This window comes from Leptodactylus fuscus, chromosome 6 (assembly GCF_031893055.1).
Source record: "Leptodactylus fuscus isolate aLepFus1 chromosome 6, aLepFus1.hap2, whole genome shotgun sequence".
Classification (NCBI taxonomy): domain Eukaryota; kingdom Metazoa; phylum Chordata; class Amphibia; order Anura; family Leptodactylidae; genus Leptodactylus; species Leptodactylus fuscus.
This window is the reverse complement of record NC_134270.1, coordinates 162,232,487-162,248,876: the sequence shown is the minus strand read 5'-3', so window position 1 is coordinate 162,248,876 and position 16,390 is coordinate 162,232,487. Positions and strand designations below refer to the sequence as shown.

The 16,390-nt window shown below is 42.9% G+C and overlaps 1 protein-coding gene across 2 annotated transcripts in view; it reads right to left on the bottom strand.

Annotated features, from left to right (window-relative positions):
- Positions 1–909: 909 nt before the first annotated feature.
- PAX7 (paired box 7) overlaps positions 910–16,390 on the bottom strand; it is an 87,270-nt gene continuing 71,789 nt past the window's right edge. For both annotated transcript variants that reach the window (XM_075277845.1, XM_075277846.1), the window contains exons 8-9: positions 5,943–6,189; positions 910–1,449 (exon numbers count right to left, since the gene is read on the bottom strand). In XM_075277845.1, the coding sequence (XP_075133946.1) occupies positions 1,334–1,449; positions 5,943–6,189 (363 nt within the window). In that variant the 3' untranslated portion in view covers positions 910–1,333. The remainder of the gene's footprint in view (positions 1,450–5,942; positions 6,190–16,390) is intronic.

The window sequence follows — 16,390 nt, the reverse complement described above, 5'->3', positions numbered from 1 at the left end:
TATTTTTTCTCTTGAAACATAATATATAAATGTTTTTGAAGACATCACATATTTCATATACATCAACCTTACTATACATCTTTTGTTGTGAAATTATTCACAGGAATGAGCTTCAGCACTTGGACTCCTCTGGGGCGGGTTAGCTATACTATGTACATATCCGAAAACCAAAAACTAAACGTGACTTAGATAGGCCCTTGTGGTCTCGACAGTGATTCGTATGGAATGGCGATAAGCCTAATTTATTATTGGTCCGAAGCACATCTGTTCCCCTGACGGCTGTACTTATAAGACACAGAAACTTCAGGCGATCCCTGTGATCTATAGGAGACGGTATAGAAAGTATTCGTCATTGGATAGGTTTGCACAATCGTATATTTTGTATCATCTTGGAATGTGAGGAAATTAAATATCATTACTATATAGGTTTATACAATTGTTAGATACAATGAATGCGCCACAAGTGCCATAGGTTTGTTATTGTAGAAATGACTAAGAAAATACGGTATTTTATACATGGTGATATTTCCTAGACTGTTTGTTCCAGATTAAGTTTTCACACCCCCTGCCCACATTATTCCACATAGTTCAGTCATAATTGGCCGACCAAGCGTGTATGGGACGTCTGGACAGTGAGGACTGCACTTCACTGACTTTGGTCCATGTTATCTGCTACTCTTTTTTTTTTTTTTGTAAGATCTGGGACTGGTTTTACAACCGCATTGTCCTAATTCATATAAAACTGAAAGACGTCGTCAATGACAAGAGCCTTCATTTCCACAATATTTCGATGAAGTAAACAATTCTCCAGAGTATTTCTGGTGGCCGAGTGTAAATTCACTTGCACGGACTAAGTATTTTTTATTTAGTTAGTTTTTGCTCCACAACTTTATGGAATGCCCCTGGGAGTTTTCTTCAAGCCCAGTGTAAAACATGGAATGAAATCATAAAAAAAAAAAAAAAAAATATCTTGCACTCTAAGAGGAATTGTTCCACATCTGGTCGTAGCATCATGGCAGATTTTCCTTATTTGTGCCTTGTTCTCGTGTATTTCACAGCCGGACTGTGTGCCAATTGAAAGCGGATTGGTCCTTGCATCATCGGCCTCGACAATGAATTGGCTGAGAATTCTGGATGGGGTTGGAGAGTATCCCTTAGTCAACCAAAAGCTTCTGAAACATTCAATGGACAAGTGCTGGCATTAGATGGCAATGCTTTCTGGTTGCAGAGAATTGGCTCTGTCGCATTGTCTCAGTAGATGAGAGAGGATGGGCACAAATGTTTACGGAAATGTGTAGAGCCCTCTGACACTGGCGCCTGCGGTGGGAACGCTTCAGTATGCTTGTCCGGTTTCTACAGGTAAAAGGCCCAAGACGGCAGAGTGTTCTCCAAGCTTCATCCGGCGCTGTGTGGACAGGCTGACGTTTTTAGCCAAGTAGTCAACGGCAGCTGTAAAAAAGATCCAGAAATAGTTAGCGGAGTGTTACAGTCCAGTTTGGCTTTGTTTCATAGTAGAGTAGACTGAAGGAAAAAATGGCAACTAGGGTTGAGCCGATCTTGACTTTTCAGGATCAATTTTGAAATCCGATTTCCGATTATTTTTCATTTGAACCCGATCTCGATCCCAATGCAAGTCAATGGGATTTTTTTACTAATCGGCGATCGGATTTTAAAACCAATCCTATTCACTATACAGCATGGAATCTAACAATTGAACGTTTTAATTGTTAGAAGCCACGCTGTGTAGTGATTTTTTTTAATCACTAAGTAGCCAGAGGATTTTTTTTTAATCCTCTGGCTACTTAGTCCCCCCCTGGTGTCCACTTACCTGCAGAGATGGCTGGTCCCGTGCCCGGTGTTCTCGTTCTTCACCTCGCTGCCCCCGCCTCCCAGGTTAGGAGAGTGTGGGCGGGTTAGGAGAGTTAGGCTCTCCTAAGCCACAAGCCCCGCCTTCTTCCTAGCTCTTTAACACTAACCTGGGAGGCAGGGGTAGCCAGGCGAAGAAGAACGAGAACACCGGGCACCGGACCAGCCATCTCTGCAAGTAAGTAGCTACTAGAGATGTTAGCTAGTCTCCCATTAGAATGAATGGACGCAGCCGGCGTGCATGGAGTTAAGGCTGTGTGCTGGCTGCTTCCATTCATTCCTATGGAACCACAGCGGAGCCTTCACACTGAGTATACAGTCCGTTCAGAATGAGCGAGGGCGTATCCTCAGTGTGAAGGCTAACATTGATAGCTTTTCCCACAATGCTTGGCCAGTAGCAAAGCATTGTGGGAAATAATCACCGATCTCACCTAAAAAGATCGTCTTCGGAATTCCGATTGCGATCGTGAAATTTTCTCGATCGCCGATTGGAATCCGATCTTTTCCGAACACGATCGCTCAACCCTAATGGCAACCAAAACTAATTTTACAGTAGCCTGTAAGGTCCAGCTCTCATCTGCATTTGAGCCATTCTGTTCCCCTTTCTGCAAGTAGCACTTTTCTCTCTGCGGAAACCACACGGACCCTATCATAGTCTATGGGGTCTGCGGGTTTTCTAAGGTAACCGCTTTTTTATGCGGATTAGGTTTCCGTTCAGGGGTCTACCCATGTGCAAATGTGAACCGGGCCTTAGACAGAAAGGAATTGGCCAGGGGTACGAGTTTGCTTTCCACTGTCTAAAGGCAAGTAATACTTTTTCCAGGTATTTTTTTATTCATTATTATTTTATTTGTTTTTGGATGAAACTACCTTTTTCTATTTCTCCTGCCATGTGTTGACATTGCACAATAAATAAAATCCTGCCCTTGTACCTCTCACAAATAACTCGCACGCCATGCGATACAAAAGCTTTCCATTCCTGTTAATGTTCCAAATTAAATTAATACTGATTTAGAAGTTACTGCCAATAAGTAAAGAAATATGAGGCGTCAGTGGTGTGTCAGCTGTATCCCTAGGGGAGAACTCATCCAGACAGGACGCTTATTAGAGTTGTCATATCCATTAGGTTTCCTTTCACGCTTCTGTGTCCTATCAGTGTGGGCATCGGAGATAGACCTGTGTGTGCCAAGTGCCCAATAAAGTCAATGGATCTGGTTTAGCCGGAGAAGAATATTGCTGGAGAAATCTAGATAATAATAATATTATAGAGGTAGAGACTTTCACTGTCAAGTTGTGATTTATAATTTTGCTTGTCCTTTATGCATCAGTAGTGTTGGCGTCAGAAATTCTGCATTAGGCCCCGACACACATGCACTTTATTGATCATTATACCCCGTTGCATCAGCACCTATGGTTTCCCAAATGAAAGCATAGAGGGGCCGGTATGCCTGAGGCTGGGGTTGGAATAGATTCTTACTATTAATTGCAGGTGTGCCCCTAACATGCACAAGGTGGGAGAAAGGTCGGGGTCAGCGCAGGAGCAGAGGCGGCTGAGACACATGGTTTTAATATAGGCATGAAAAAGTAACAGGCGCTTAAATTGTTGAAACCATCTGTATTGTTTGGTACTGGCTATGGCATCCATGAGAAGCAGCGTGCCCTCACCCATATCCTAAAATACAGTACAGATTCCTACATGAAAGCTGCATGCTTATTTTTACACTATGTCTTAGATGAGAGGAAGGGGCATAACTAGGAGTTGTATAGTAAGTAACCACATTCATGGTGTGCGGAATGTATTTGGTACGTGTCAGACAAATGTGTTTCCAGTTGAGGCCACAGGTTGTAGAAAAGCTGCGTTTTCTGTTTTTCTGCTTTTTTGGGTTTTTTTGAGCCAGTGCCAGGAATGAATTTAGCAGAAGCGAGAAGTATAAGGGCCCCTTCACACGGAGTAACGCGCCGCTCATTTAGACACGTATACACGTGCCCGAGCGTGGCGCTTCTAAACAGAGCCCATTGATTTCAATGGGAAGCGAGCTTACGCCGTGTGAAGGGGCCCTAAGAGATTCTTCTATATTTCCCATTCCTTTTGAAGTCACTCTTGGCTGTGGCTACAAAAAAAACACATCAAAATCTGCAACAAAAAATGGAACTTTCCTGCAACATGTGGCCTCAGCTTACGAAGCGGTCATAATGAATAATCTCTTATTACAGAACGTCCTAAGGCCCTATTTTGTGGAAAAGCTACCTTTTTGTTGCAAATTTTGCCGCAATTTTTTTGGACTAGAGCCAGGAGTGACTTTGGCTCAAAAAAAAAAAACGCAGCAAAATCTGCAACAAAAAAACAGCTTTTCCGCAATGTCTGGCCTCAGCCTTAGGCTAATGTCCTATGGCCCTGGAAACGCCATGCTAAAGCGCTGAACAGAAAGTTCACAGAGTTTTCCTCCGCGGACTTTCTGTTACCATTATATCTACGGGGAATCGCCAGTGTTTCTGTAGATATAATTGACATGCTGCGATTTTCAAAACCACAACGGTTTCGGAAATCGCAGCGTGTCCGCGCTGCAATTCTTTCTGCAAATTTTTGCAAGTACTGCGACGGGAAAAATCGCGGCGTTTCTGGCCGTGGGGTCCCCGGCCTTAGTGTTTTTTCCCCATGATTTTTACCATGTTATTGGTGATAGACAAGTAAAAGTTAAACATTTTACGAATAAAAATAATTACAAATTTAAAATCGTTAAAACTCTGCAAAATTTTTAATTATTGATATTTGCAAAAATGTTTAAATTGTCTACAAATATAAATATAGTCACATTCCTGGGAAAACCACTTTAATTATGTACAATTTACTGCAGTATTTCCTCAGCATGAAATGATAGATCTGTGACACTGCTTGTAATCCATCAACGCAAATCTGTTACATGCTGGGATCCATTTTCATACTGAAAACCTCTGTACAATTAACTAAAATGGATTTAGCCATAGGTAATGAGCTGCTGGTTATAATGTGCTACACTGTGATACCAATAGCGCCCTCTTATTGGATACGCAGGACGTTTTACAGCCCCTTCTGTAACTATTCTAAGGCTTCGTTCACACAGAGTAACGCACCGCTCATTCTGACATGTAAACACGTGTCAGAGTGAGCGCTGTAAAACAGAATCCCATTGACTTCAATGGGTGCCGTCTTACGGGCGCTACACATTGAAATCAGTGGGAGGCTTTTTAACCCATTGATTTCAATGCGTAGTGCGTGTAAGACGGCACCCATTGAAGTCAATGGGATTCTGTTTTACAGCGCTCACTCTGACATGATGCGTCAGAGAGTTCTCGTCCCCACTGTTGTCCGAGAACTCTCTCCAGCGACGCCTCCTTCTTCAGCTGCGTCCTCCCCTTCTGTGTCGTCTTCCTTCCTTCGTCAGCTCCGACGCCTGCGCAGTCGGCTCTGCCAGCGAGACACTACTAGAGCCGACTGCACATGCTGTCCGGGGCCATATTTTCGAGGCCTTAATTGCGCTCATGCGCAGTACACTCCTCGAAGTCTTCGCCGAACAGAGCGTACTGCGCATGCTCAGTAAGGTCTGTACAGACTCTCCGAAGCCTGGATGACTTCACTCGCACATCGGAGGTCTGTACAGACCTTACTGAGCATGCGCAGTACGCTCTCTTCGGCGAAGACTTCGAGGAGCGTACTGCCCATGCGCGCAATTGCGGCCTCGAAAATATGGCCGCCAACTGGCATGAGCAGTCGGCTATGCTAGTGTTTTGCTGGCAGAGCCAACTGCGCAGGCGTCGGAACTGACGCAGAAGGAAGACAACAGAAAAGGGGAGAATGTAGCTGAAGATGGCCGTTGAGCGCTGGGGCCCGCCCCCATTGCTGTGAGAGAACTCATTAGCATACCGGTAAAAACCGGGATTTCTAAGGAACGGCGCCGCGGAGACCACGTCTAAAGGTAAGAGACGAATAGCCTTTCTAAAGGCTAATCCGACGTCTAAAGCAGAAAAAAATAGCTATTTAGTGCTAGAATCCCTTTAAAGTGCTTCCTATTCACCATGGAAGATGCAATGACACTTACTTTGTCCATACTGTCCATACTGGTAACTCGCTACGGGATCCATGCTGTAGCCTGTTGTGCTGTATGTTGGTGCACAGTAGGACTGAGATGTAGGGAGGCTGTCCACAGATTTGATGGAGTCACTGCGCTGGCTGCAGCTAGCGGACAGGGAGTTACTGGTTTCCAACCCGCTGTGCAGAGGGGAAATGGAAAAGTCTGACTGTGACTGTGGGGCCACTCCGCTGGGACTGCTGAGGATGCTCATTACCTGTGAGTATAAGAAGAGCACATATAAGAATAAGAGGAGCATATATACATGAACCATACTTTAAACAACCACACCTTTAAGGGAGTCTGTCACCAGAACCGAGCCCGGTTGCTAGATATGTTAGGGTCACCTATCTACGCCGTTTTCCCCCTTGAGACCCATTTCCTCCTTGAAGCTCTCTGAAGCAATAAGGGCATTGCCTCTTCGGAGCAACGGCTCATTGCTCCAAATAACTAATCTGCATATTGACAAGAATTGGCAATGGAGGTGGCGATTCACAATGGGAAAACACTGTAGATAAGTTACCCTAACCTATCTGTCTGCAGGACTGGGTTGATCTGCTGGTTCTGATGACAGACTCCCTTTCATAGCAAAAAAAAAATATGTTTTTCTTTAGCAAAGCAGCGGCAGCTCCATTAACATTCAGTTTGGGTTCTGCGAAAATATTGTCAAGTGTAAAGGAAACGGAATCCATTAAGATGCAAGAGATTTCAGAAGAAAAGAATAAAGCAGGCACCTTTATCCTGAGGCTAAGAAGGTTAATATACTCACTAAGATAGATTGGTGCAATGTTTACCCATCTGATAGAAATCACAAATTACTGGAGCTCATAGAGTCTTATAAGTACTGGAGTGATACGGAAGCCGGTAGAAATGAGAAATCTAGATATTACAATGTATTGAGAATTTCTTTTTCTTATAGACTTGAAGGAATAATTCACCTTCTCAACCATTTTCTCAAATTTATTTAGTATTTCTAAAAAAAATTTAAAAAATTTAGTTGCAGCAAAAAAAAAACAAAAAAAAACCCTGCTGAAACCGCGATGCTTTGCTTTTCTCAGAGGTTTCCTTTCTGCCTCCATTATACCTATAGGGAAACCGCCGGCGTTTCCGTAGGTATAATTGACGTTCTGCGATTCCCTAAATCACAACGGTTTTGGAAATTGCAGTGTGTCATCTGCGTGTATTTTTCCACAATGTGTGGATGGGATTCGCTCCACGTTGCGCTGACTGTAAAATGCTGCATTTTTTTCTGCTGCGTTCACACCATGTAGAGCCCCGGCCTTAATGGGGTTTTCCAGCCTCTCGTGTGTTTTGGATACAGATGACCTATGTTTAGGTGGGGTCCATCATGGTATAGTGGTGACCCCTGGGAACTACAGCTCCGCTGCTATTACCTGGTTTTGCTCCACATGTACTGCCATAACTTGTTTTGAGGCAGCTAGGTAAGCGGGTCTGTGTGGAGTTCGCATATCAGAACCCAACAAATCACATACTGGTGGCTTATCCCATGGAGAGTAGTGATGAGCGAGTACTGTTGGGATCAGCCGATCCGAACAGCACGCTCGCATGGAAATGAATGGACGTAGCCGGCACGCGGGGGGTTAAGCGGCCGGCCGCCGTCAAAGTGGAACTACCAGGTGCATCCATTCATTTCTATGGAGCGTGCTGTTCAGATCGGCTGATCCGAACAGTACTCGCTCATCTCTAGTGGAGAGGACATCTGTATCAAACATGCATTTGGGCTTGAAAACTACTTTGATTAAACCACTCTATGGTATACATCCCTAAAGAAACTTATTTGTCTTAATGATAATTATTACTTTCAGCTCCTCCCTACATTTACCGTATATACTCGAGTATAAGCCGAATTTTTCAGCACAGTTTTTGTGTTCAGCTTATACTCGAGTCAGCAAAAAAAAAAAATATTATTATTATTATTTTTTTTTTTTTTTTGGGGGGGGGGTCTATGACCAGCAGCAATATCAATGTATAGGGGGGGGAGGTCTATGACCAGCAGCAATATCAATGTATAGGGGGGGGAGGTCTATGACCAGCAGCAATATCAATGTATAGAATCTCCCATAAAATAGTGGGAAAAAAAGAAACTTAAAAAAAAATAAAAAAAATTTTAAGTTGTAAATCCCTCCTTTCCCTAGAATACATATAAAAGTAGAAAATTACTGTGAACCACAAACACATTAGGTGTCCCTGTGTCTGACAGTGCCCAGGCTACTAAATATAGGGGATCTGCAGTGCTCCTGTTCCATCAGGAAGGGGTTAATAGGAGCACTGCAGATCCCCTATATTCAGCCAGGCTGAATTCCATGTGGGGGGAAAAAACCCAGTCCTCAAGCTCAGGGAAGGGGCAGACAGACAACCAAAACACCCCCTCCCCTTCCCCAGCATCTACTACACCCAAGAACTCTGACCATTTTAATTTTTGAAATTTTCCAGTAGCTGCTGCATTCCTCCCCCCCCCCCATAGCTTATACTCGAGACAATAAGTTTTCCCAGTTTTTTGTGTTATAATTAGGGGCCTTGGCTTATATTCGGGTCGGCTTATACTCGAGTATATACAGTAAATAACATATATATGGCCAGTTACCAAGAAGTATGGGGCAGGTGGATGTCCATATGAGTGCAGGATGAGACTACACAGAGTTTGTAGTTTGTTACTATGTGAACACATAAGTCTGCATCGAAGCTGTGGACACTATATGATAGAGTTACAACAGTAGACATTTACAGCTCTGGATTCATTATCATTCTGTATAGATATACAAGGTAAACCTAGCATTGTAGTCTGTATACCTCTACCTAATACTGGTACTGATGTGAATGGATAGAGATTAGCGGAACACTATAGCCTGGGGATGCCAAACCTTCACCACTCCAGTTTGTTGTGAAACTACACTTCCCAGCAGGCACTTGCACAGTTGTTCTTGGAACTTACACTGACGTGCTTGGAGTATGATGGGTGTTGTAGTTTCTCAACAGCCGAAGATTGCTGTTACCTGGATTAGGAACATTTACATTAGGGTCGGACTGGGGTTCCTTGGACCCACCATATAAAATGATCTGGTGACCCACCCACCCACAACCCTTAGGAGATGGACCATAGTACTCACCACATTTGGGTGTCTTTTGCTAAACCATTACTGTGTTAGTGTCCATTCACATGGAGGAAAATGGCGCTGAATTTCAATGCTGAAAAAAAAGCCTCCCATTGAATTCAATGGGTTCCTTTTTCTGCTAGCAGAACTGATATATTGAAGTCAATGGACCGTGTGAATGGACCCTTAGAGCCTGGTCCTGCTGCAGACACTGCCAAAACATTTATAGACATCAGTACAACATAAACCAGAAGTTTTTACCCCAGTAGATCAGTTCTAGGGGCAATATCTATTGTTCTCCTGTAATTTGTCCAGACCTGAGTATTGGGATGGATTCCAGGATCTCTGTAGAGAATAACTTCTGTAATATCAGTAGTGATGAGCAATAAGACGTCCCATTGACAGCTCCGGTACCAAGGACGACCATATTGACACCGCCGGGCTACTTTTTCCCTCGGTGATCCTGGTAATAGATAGCTCTAAGCATAGACCTATGTCCTGTCCTGCTCCTGACCCCTCTCCTTTGCTATCCTTCCTCATGACCTCTTTTTGCTACCCCCTGCACTTTGCCAAAAACTTGTTTAGCAGTTCCGCCACAGACAGGGGAGAGGAGGAGGAGGAGAATTGGTTGTTCCTCTGGAAACAGGTTAATGTGATTTCTAGAAGTGTTTGAAGCTGAGGTCTTGAGGAAGGGGCAGTATAATCCCCTGCAGTACGGTCCCCCCATCACCTCGCCTCAGTAATGTATTACTTCTTAGTATATTACCATCACTAACCAAAAATCAATTGCAAGGCGACATCTGTAAGACTTTATCTGCAGGGATATCAGGAGCCTGTCAATCCGTGTGAGTGGCAGCTCTCTCTCCCTCCCCTACTCTTTCGGTCACCCCTTTCCTCTCCTCTCTGCACTGCTGCCCCAAATCAGTCACACTCCATTTAGATTAACCTTTCTCCTGCCTGACGGTATGGAATGCTTTACCGTCTATCCCTAGGCGTGGAAAGAGTTAACAGCGCTACATATCGGCTCAACTCTACGTTGAATATTTTCTGATTTTATACCTGCAATAGTAATAGTATAAGCGTCCGTGACTTTATTTATCTTGTTTAATAAGCTCATAACAAAAATGTCATCAAAAACTACAAGTCGTTCATTCCAAGGTAGCGGGGAGATAACTAAGCCCCATGTAAGCGTTTAACCCTTGTTTGCCGCTAAACAGAGATACAGCCCTCAACCTTGCCCATAGGTCACTTGGTTAGTAGTCTGAGATGCGTTCCCTATGACGCTGGGATATGTCCTTTTACTGCCCCTTCCTCTATATCTCTCCTCACATTCACTCTTTCTTCCCTCAGCAGACATTTTTGCCCTCGGGAGGTTTCATCATCCTATCCGTACTTTAAAAGAAGAGGAGTTAAAAAAAATGTAATTAATTCCCTCTATTTCTGAGCTGGGCCTGAGGGTCTGTGTCCGCGGAGGCTCCAGCCAGGGAAATCTGCACCCTTTATGATAAACCAAGTCAGCTTTAGACGTTCAAGTGCAATTAGGATCCCCCATCTCGAGACCATCAGCTCCTCCAACTTCTTGGGCCGCAGGAGGAAGGGAAATTGAGCTGCAGAGAAAACTACATGAAAGTGGAAGATAGGGATGAAAGACTGTCCCTCGTATACAATGCGGACAGGAACCTTATATTATCTCTGTGGATATAGGATCTGCAGTATGCAAGGATATTAGGAGATTAAACACTAACTTTACAAAAAATAACACTTCCGTGCACACTCCAAGGGCATTCTAATTCCAGCTGAAATAAATACTACATGTCGTGGAAAACAGTGTAACCGCTTTGGATACTTCTACTTCTTAAAGAAATGGATCATATTATTTATTTTCTAAATTCGCAACGACGTGAAAACATATATAATTAATTATATCCGATAGAAATGGATGCACTTTGTAAGTACGCTTTGCCGTGTTTTGAGCCGATCTTGAGATTTCAGGATCGATTTTAAAATCCGATTTCCGATCATTTTTATCGCGATTGTGAAATTTGCTCCATCGCCGATCGGAGCCCGATCTTATCCGATCCCGATCGCTCAACCCTAGTCAATGCTTCTCTATGGGAAAAGTCACTTTTAGGGTTGGGCCGATCTTGAGATTTCAAAATCCGATTTCCGATCATTTTCCAGACGATCCCGATCGTGATATTTGCTCGATCGCCGATCGGGATCCGATCTTTCCCAATCCTGATCGCTCAACCCCATCCATCATATATATTATAGATGATCAATTATGTTATGGCGGGGAAGGTTATTGTATAGTGAAATGTTCACAGCACCGTGAACCTACTTGTACATATAAGAGTAATAAGAGTATTGTAACAGATCAACAAGTTAGGAACTAAAGCTTAGGCTAAGGAACACGTAGCTCCCATTTCGAATAGCACACACCCATAGAAATGAATGGACGCAGCCGGAATGCAGGGGGTTAAGCGGTCATTTGTAGTAGCGAAATGTATAGAAAAAAAAAAAGTTTTTTTTTCCATAGCGTTTTCAATTGAGTTTTTGCTGTGTGTTTTTTTTCTTCCCCTATTAAATCTATAGTGAAAACGCTGGCGACTCTGCCGCTAGAAGTAACATGCTATGTTTTTTCCTTAAGGCTTAGGCTGCATGTAGCGAGCCACAGCCAAAAAGCGCTGCGGATAAGACCGTGGCGGAAACACATCACGTTTTTTTCTGCAGTGTTTTTCACAGAACATCTGCAGAGTTTTCCTCTGCCTCTATTATATCTAGATGGAAAGTGCCAGTGTATCCGTAGGTACGATTGACATGTGGCGACGTACAAAGACGCAACGGTTTTTGAAATATTTTTCTGCAAAGTGTGGATAGGATTAGCCAGAATCACATCCACTGCAGGTAATGTTTCCTATATGGGGCCGCAGTCTAAAGGGTTTTTGCATGGATGTAACCATATTTGAATACAGTATGTAGATAATTAAGAGTTTTTTGGAAATATAAATAAAAATTTTGCATCAGTTAAGAAATTTTTTTCTAATCATTTTAGTAGTCTTTTGTCTTGATAAGTTGGCAGCGGATACGACCATGAATCTATAGGAACTTTCTCAATTATTGTGGCCGGGTTATCTTGTCCCGCATTCACTGATCCTGACTTTTTCTATATAAGGCATAAGAACTAGAGAGGAGCGAGTAATATTCGATCGAATACCTCCCCTGCATAGATATTGGTGTAAAAAAGCACCATGGAAGGTGGGAGGGGGATCAAATTTTTACTGCATTTACCACGTGGTATTAGACCGATTACACCAATAACTATGCAGGGGAGGTATACGATGGAATACTACTCGCTCATCTCTAATAAGGACATCATGGCTAAGTGTCTGACAAGTCCCAAACCATAGAAAAGTTCCATCATCCATTGTCATGTCCGTTGGCAACTGATCAAGACAAAAGGCTGTCACCACTAAGGCCCCATTCATATCTGCATTGCGGGGAGTCCGCTTGGGGGACTTTTCTCTCTTTGAAGCGAAAACCACATGGACCCCATTATAGTCTACGGGGTCCACGGGTTTCCTTAGGTAACTGCTTTTTAATGCATATACGTTTCGGGGGTCCCCAAGCAGACTCGAATGCAGATGTGAATGGGGCCTCAGATGGTTAGAAAAATTCTTTAAAACTCAACAATCATTTCATGATTTATATTTTGTAAAAATGCTAATTAATAATCTACAAATAATTTTACACCAAATGTTCCACTGAAAATCTGTATGTTAGAGAGACGGGTCAGAAGCTCAGAATGAGACTGAACGCACATTGCCATACAATTAGAGAACAAAGAATGGACCTTCCTGTGTCAAAACATTTCTGCAACGAAGATCATAATATCACCAACGACATGAAAATTTAGATTTTAAGAGGGAATTTTAAATCCAAGAAGAACAGACGGATTTATGAGTACAAGGGCATGACGCTATTTAACACTCTGGAGAATGGAATGAACTTTTCACATGGGTTCATGGCATCCTACAGAAATCACTGACCTGAGAGAGCCATAAAGACACTCTGAACTGATAAGAACCTGGGAACTGGGGATTTGTTTACGTGTACATACCAATAAGCCTCTTCCCCCTCCCTCCTAAAATTCTATCCCTATGTGTCCTGTTGTACATAAATATGCAGCCTTCAGAAATAGTTTTTAGTTATATCTGAAGACGCCGAGAGCTTCGAAATGTTATAACCTGTCATCATTATGAGTTAGTCATTAAAAAAGGTATCAACTACTGAAAACTTTCAAGTTTTTTGTTTTTTTTAAATATTTCCTACCCACTGGCTAACACGGTACAAAATGGATGATTATGTAGATAATCTGTTTTCCCTGTCGTCCCACCAGCGGCACAAGGCGGGGTATTTTCCCCGTATTGTGCCGCTGGTGGGACGACAGGGAATTGATTATTATGTAGATAATCTGTTTTCTCTTAGACCCAACAGCGGCACAATATGGGGAAAATACCCTGCCTTGTGCCGCTGGTGGGACGACAGCGAAACAACATTTTCCTTATACAAATAATTTTACATACAGTTATGTTCATAGGAAAATCCTGTTAGGTTTCCAGGGATGATAACCCATGCGCGCTATAATGTAGACAATATAGACTGAACGCAGTATGAAATAAAGCTCTTTTCCTCCAATTGCCAGAGCTCACCTTTCTCTCACCCTCCGCTGGCTAAGCAGGTAGCCCTCCCTTCCTTTTATTTGCCCCCAGGGTTTTAGTAATGGAGAGTTCACACTGACTTATTGCTTCAAAACAAGATTTCCTGAGATCTTTTGAGCTACCCCACCAGTGTCCCCCTTCTTCTTTCTGGTGGAAGGTTCGATAAATGTGAAAGAGGCAGAATACAAAGAGTTCTGGGAATGACACATCCCAGCCCAGGGCGCTTTTTCTCCTGCTCAGTCTCTGCACTGTCTCTGATCAATCACAGACTTACTTCTATCTGTTAGCCAAGCTTAGCCCAGCTCCCTAGGCCTGATCTACATGACAAGGAGGTCAGGCCACGATAAAATATCTGAGGACAGAGAGTAGCTGGAGATAAGGAGGAGATTTGTTTTTATAAGATACTGACCTTTTCCTCTTGCTCTTCTGGATTCACTAGACCTAATCCTTGATTTGCCAGGATTACTTATCCCACAATATAATGCATCACTTCCTAAAAGTCTGCTTTTGTTTTTGGCCCTTTTAGATGAAAATATCAACTTTTTTGGATTTTCTCTGACTCGTTATGACTTTTGGGAAAGGGGGGGGGGGTGTAGCCCTATACTACATAAGGATCCACAAATTCCATTAAAAATTTCCAAGATTGCTGCAAAAATGATATCTATAAAATCAAGTTTTGTGAAAAGTAAAAGGGAACCCAGGTATGAAGTCGTGCTGCAAGGATTTCAGCGACATTTGGCCAGCTTTGTAAACGATAATATGTGTCATAAACCTTAAAAATGGGATTTCATACAAAGAAAGTCGATGCTTTACAAGTATAGAGAGAATACAGAGTCTGTGTGCAGGGACTGGACGGGTCCAATGGCAGAATAAGGATTTTCTTCCACTTTGATAGACCCAAACCAAAGTGCCTAAGGGCCCCTTCACACGGCGTATGCGCGCCACTCATTTAGCTCCGTGCACGCGAGCGCTTCAAAACACATCCCATTCACTTCAATGGGAGTGCGCGTCAAGCTGACTTCACGCGTGCTCCCATTGAAGTGAATGGGATGTGTTTTGAAGCGCTCGCGTGTACGAGTCTAAATGAGCGGCGCGCTTACGCCGTGTGAAGGGGTCCTTAGGAACTTTGGTTTGGGTCTATCAAAGTGGAAGAAAGTCCTTATTCTGCCATTGGACCCGTCCAGGTCAGTATCCATTTTTGGCTTTTTTTTTCTAGTGGATTCTGACGCGGATTCAGAGTCAAAATCAGCACCAAAAAACTCTCTCTCTACAAGAGCGTCCTATGTTCTTGGGCAGCAATAAAGGTATTGCTAGTGTTGCTGTATAGAAGTTCTCTATAGTTGGATGCTTCTTACATATCAGAAATGAAGCCACATCTTCGGCCTCTGATATTTTGCAATCTCTTGAATCATTTCATAAATCTAAGACTTGACTTAAATGTTTCTTTCAATCCCCGATCTCTCCTTGACTCATGTCACTCTCGGATACATTGTCTACCATAGCTCACTTTTGCACATACGCTCAATAAGAGAACAATATTGGAATGTTTAGTCCTTTCATTTAGCAACATCTAAAACTTTCCCCCCATTTTCATCTTCCTTCTGAGCTCCGGCTCTTAACACAGTCACTTTGTGCTTCAAGATTGCAAGTTTAGGAGCAATAAGAAACCGAGCAAAAGAAATTGGGAGAATAATATAAAGCAGAAAAAAAAAAGACAGAGGAAGGAGAGGAGATTGAAGAAGGAGGGGGCTGTGAAAGAGGAGGCCTACTGATTGTTTGAAAGATATGACTATTTAGAGAGAATGACTGCATAAATTTAATTAAAGCGTTTTCACGCTGCAAATGGCTGATTGTAATTATGTTCCCAGCCTCACTTAGCAGAGAAGATGTTGCCTCTTTGTGTAATGAAGGACAGCGAGCAGATGACAGCACCTATTCAGCAGCCTCTTTGTGTCAGGTGTTGATCTGTGGGATGAAATCAGGGGGAACGAGGTCGCAAAGATCGAAGCGGGCTCTGGAACAGTCATCTGCGAGCTCGGCTTTTGTGTATACGATACATAGATTATTATTATTACTTATAGATTTACAAGAATTTGCCATCTATGAGAGTGTAGCCAAAAACAATGCACCCAGATACTTTGTATTAGGTACGAATTTCTCATACAACGCCAACCTATTTAGTGAATTTTATTCAGGGTATAATTTCACACCAGATACTCCGATTATAATCTCCTTTAATTGTATAGTTTTATCTTATTACCATTTTAAGGAATTCATAGGAGCTTGGAATTCATAGAACAACTTATAGTGTCCGAGCACATGGCCAAGTTCTGTCCAGACAATTTTTGGGTCTGGGTGTGGGGTGTATTATCCCAAATGAACTGGGCCATATGCATAAAACTCACTACGTCTTGGTCAATTATGGGTTCACTAGTGTAATAAACAGATATAAAGCTGCCACGAGTCTCGGTTGTGTGCATGGCCACTTACTCCATGACGCTCTATACTAAGTATGCAATACAGCGTTAAGAAAGAAGATCTGATGAAGGGTGGTGTTTGTAGTAACAACGTAAACCCCGAAACG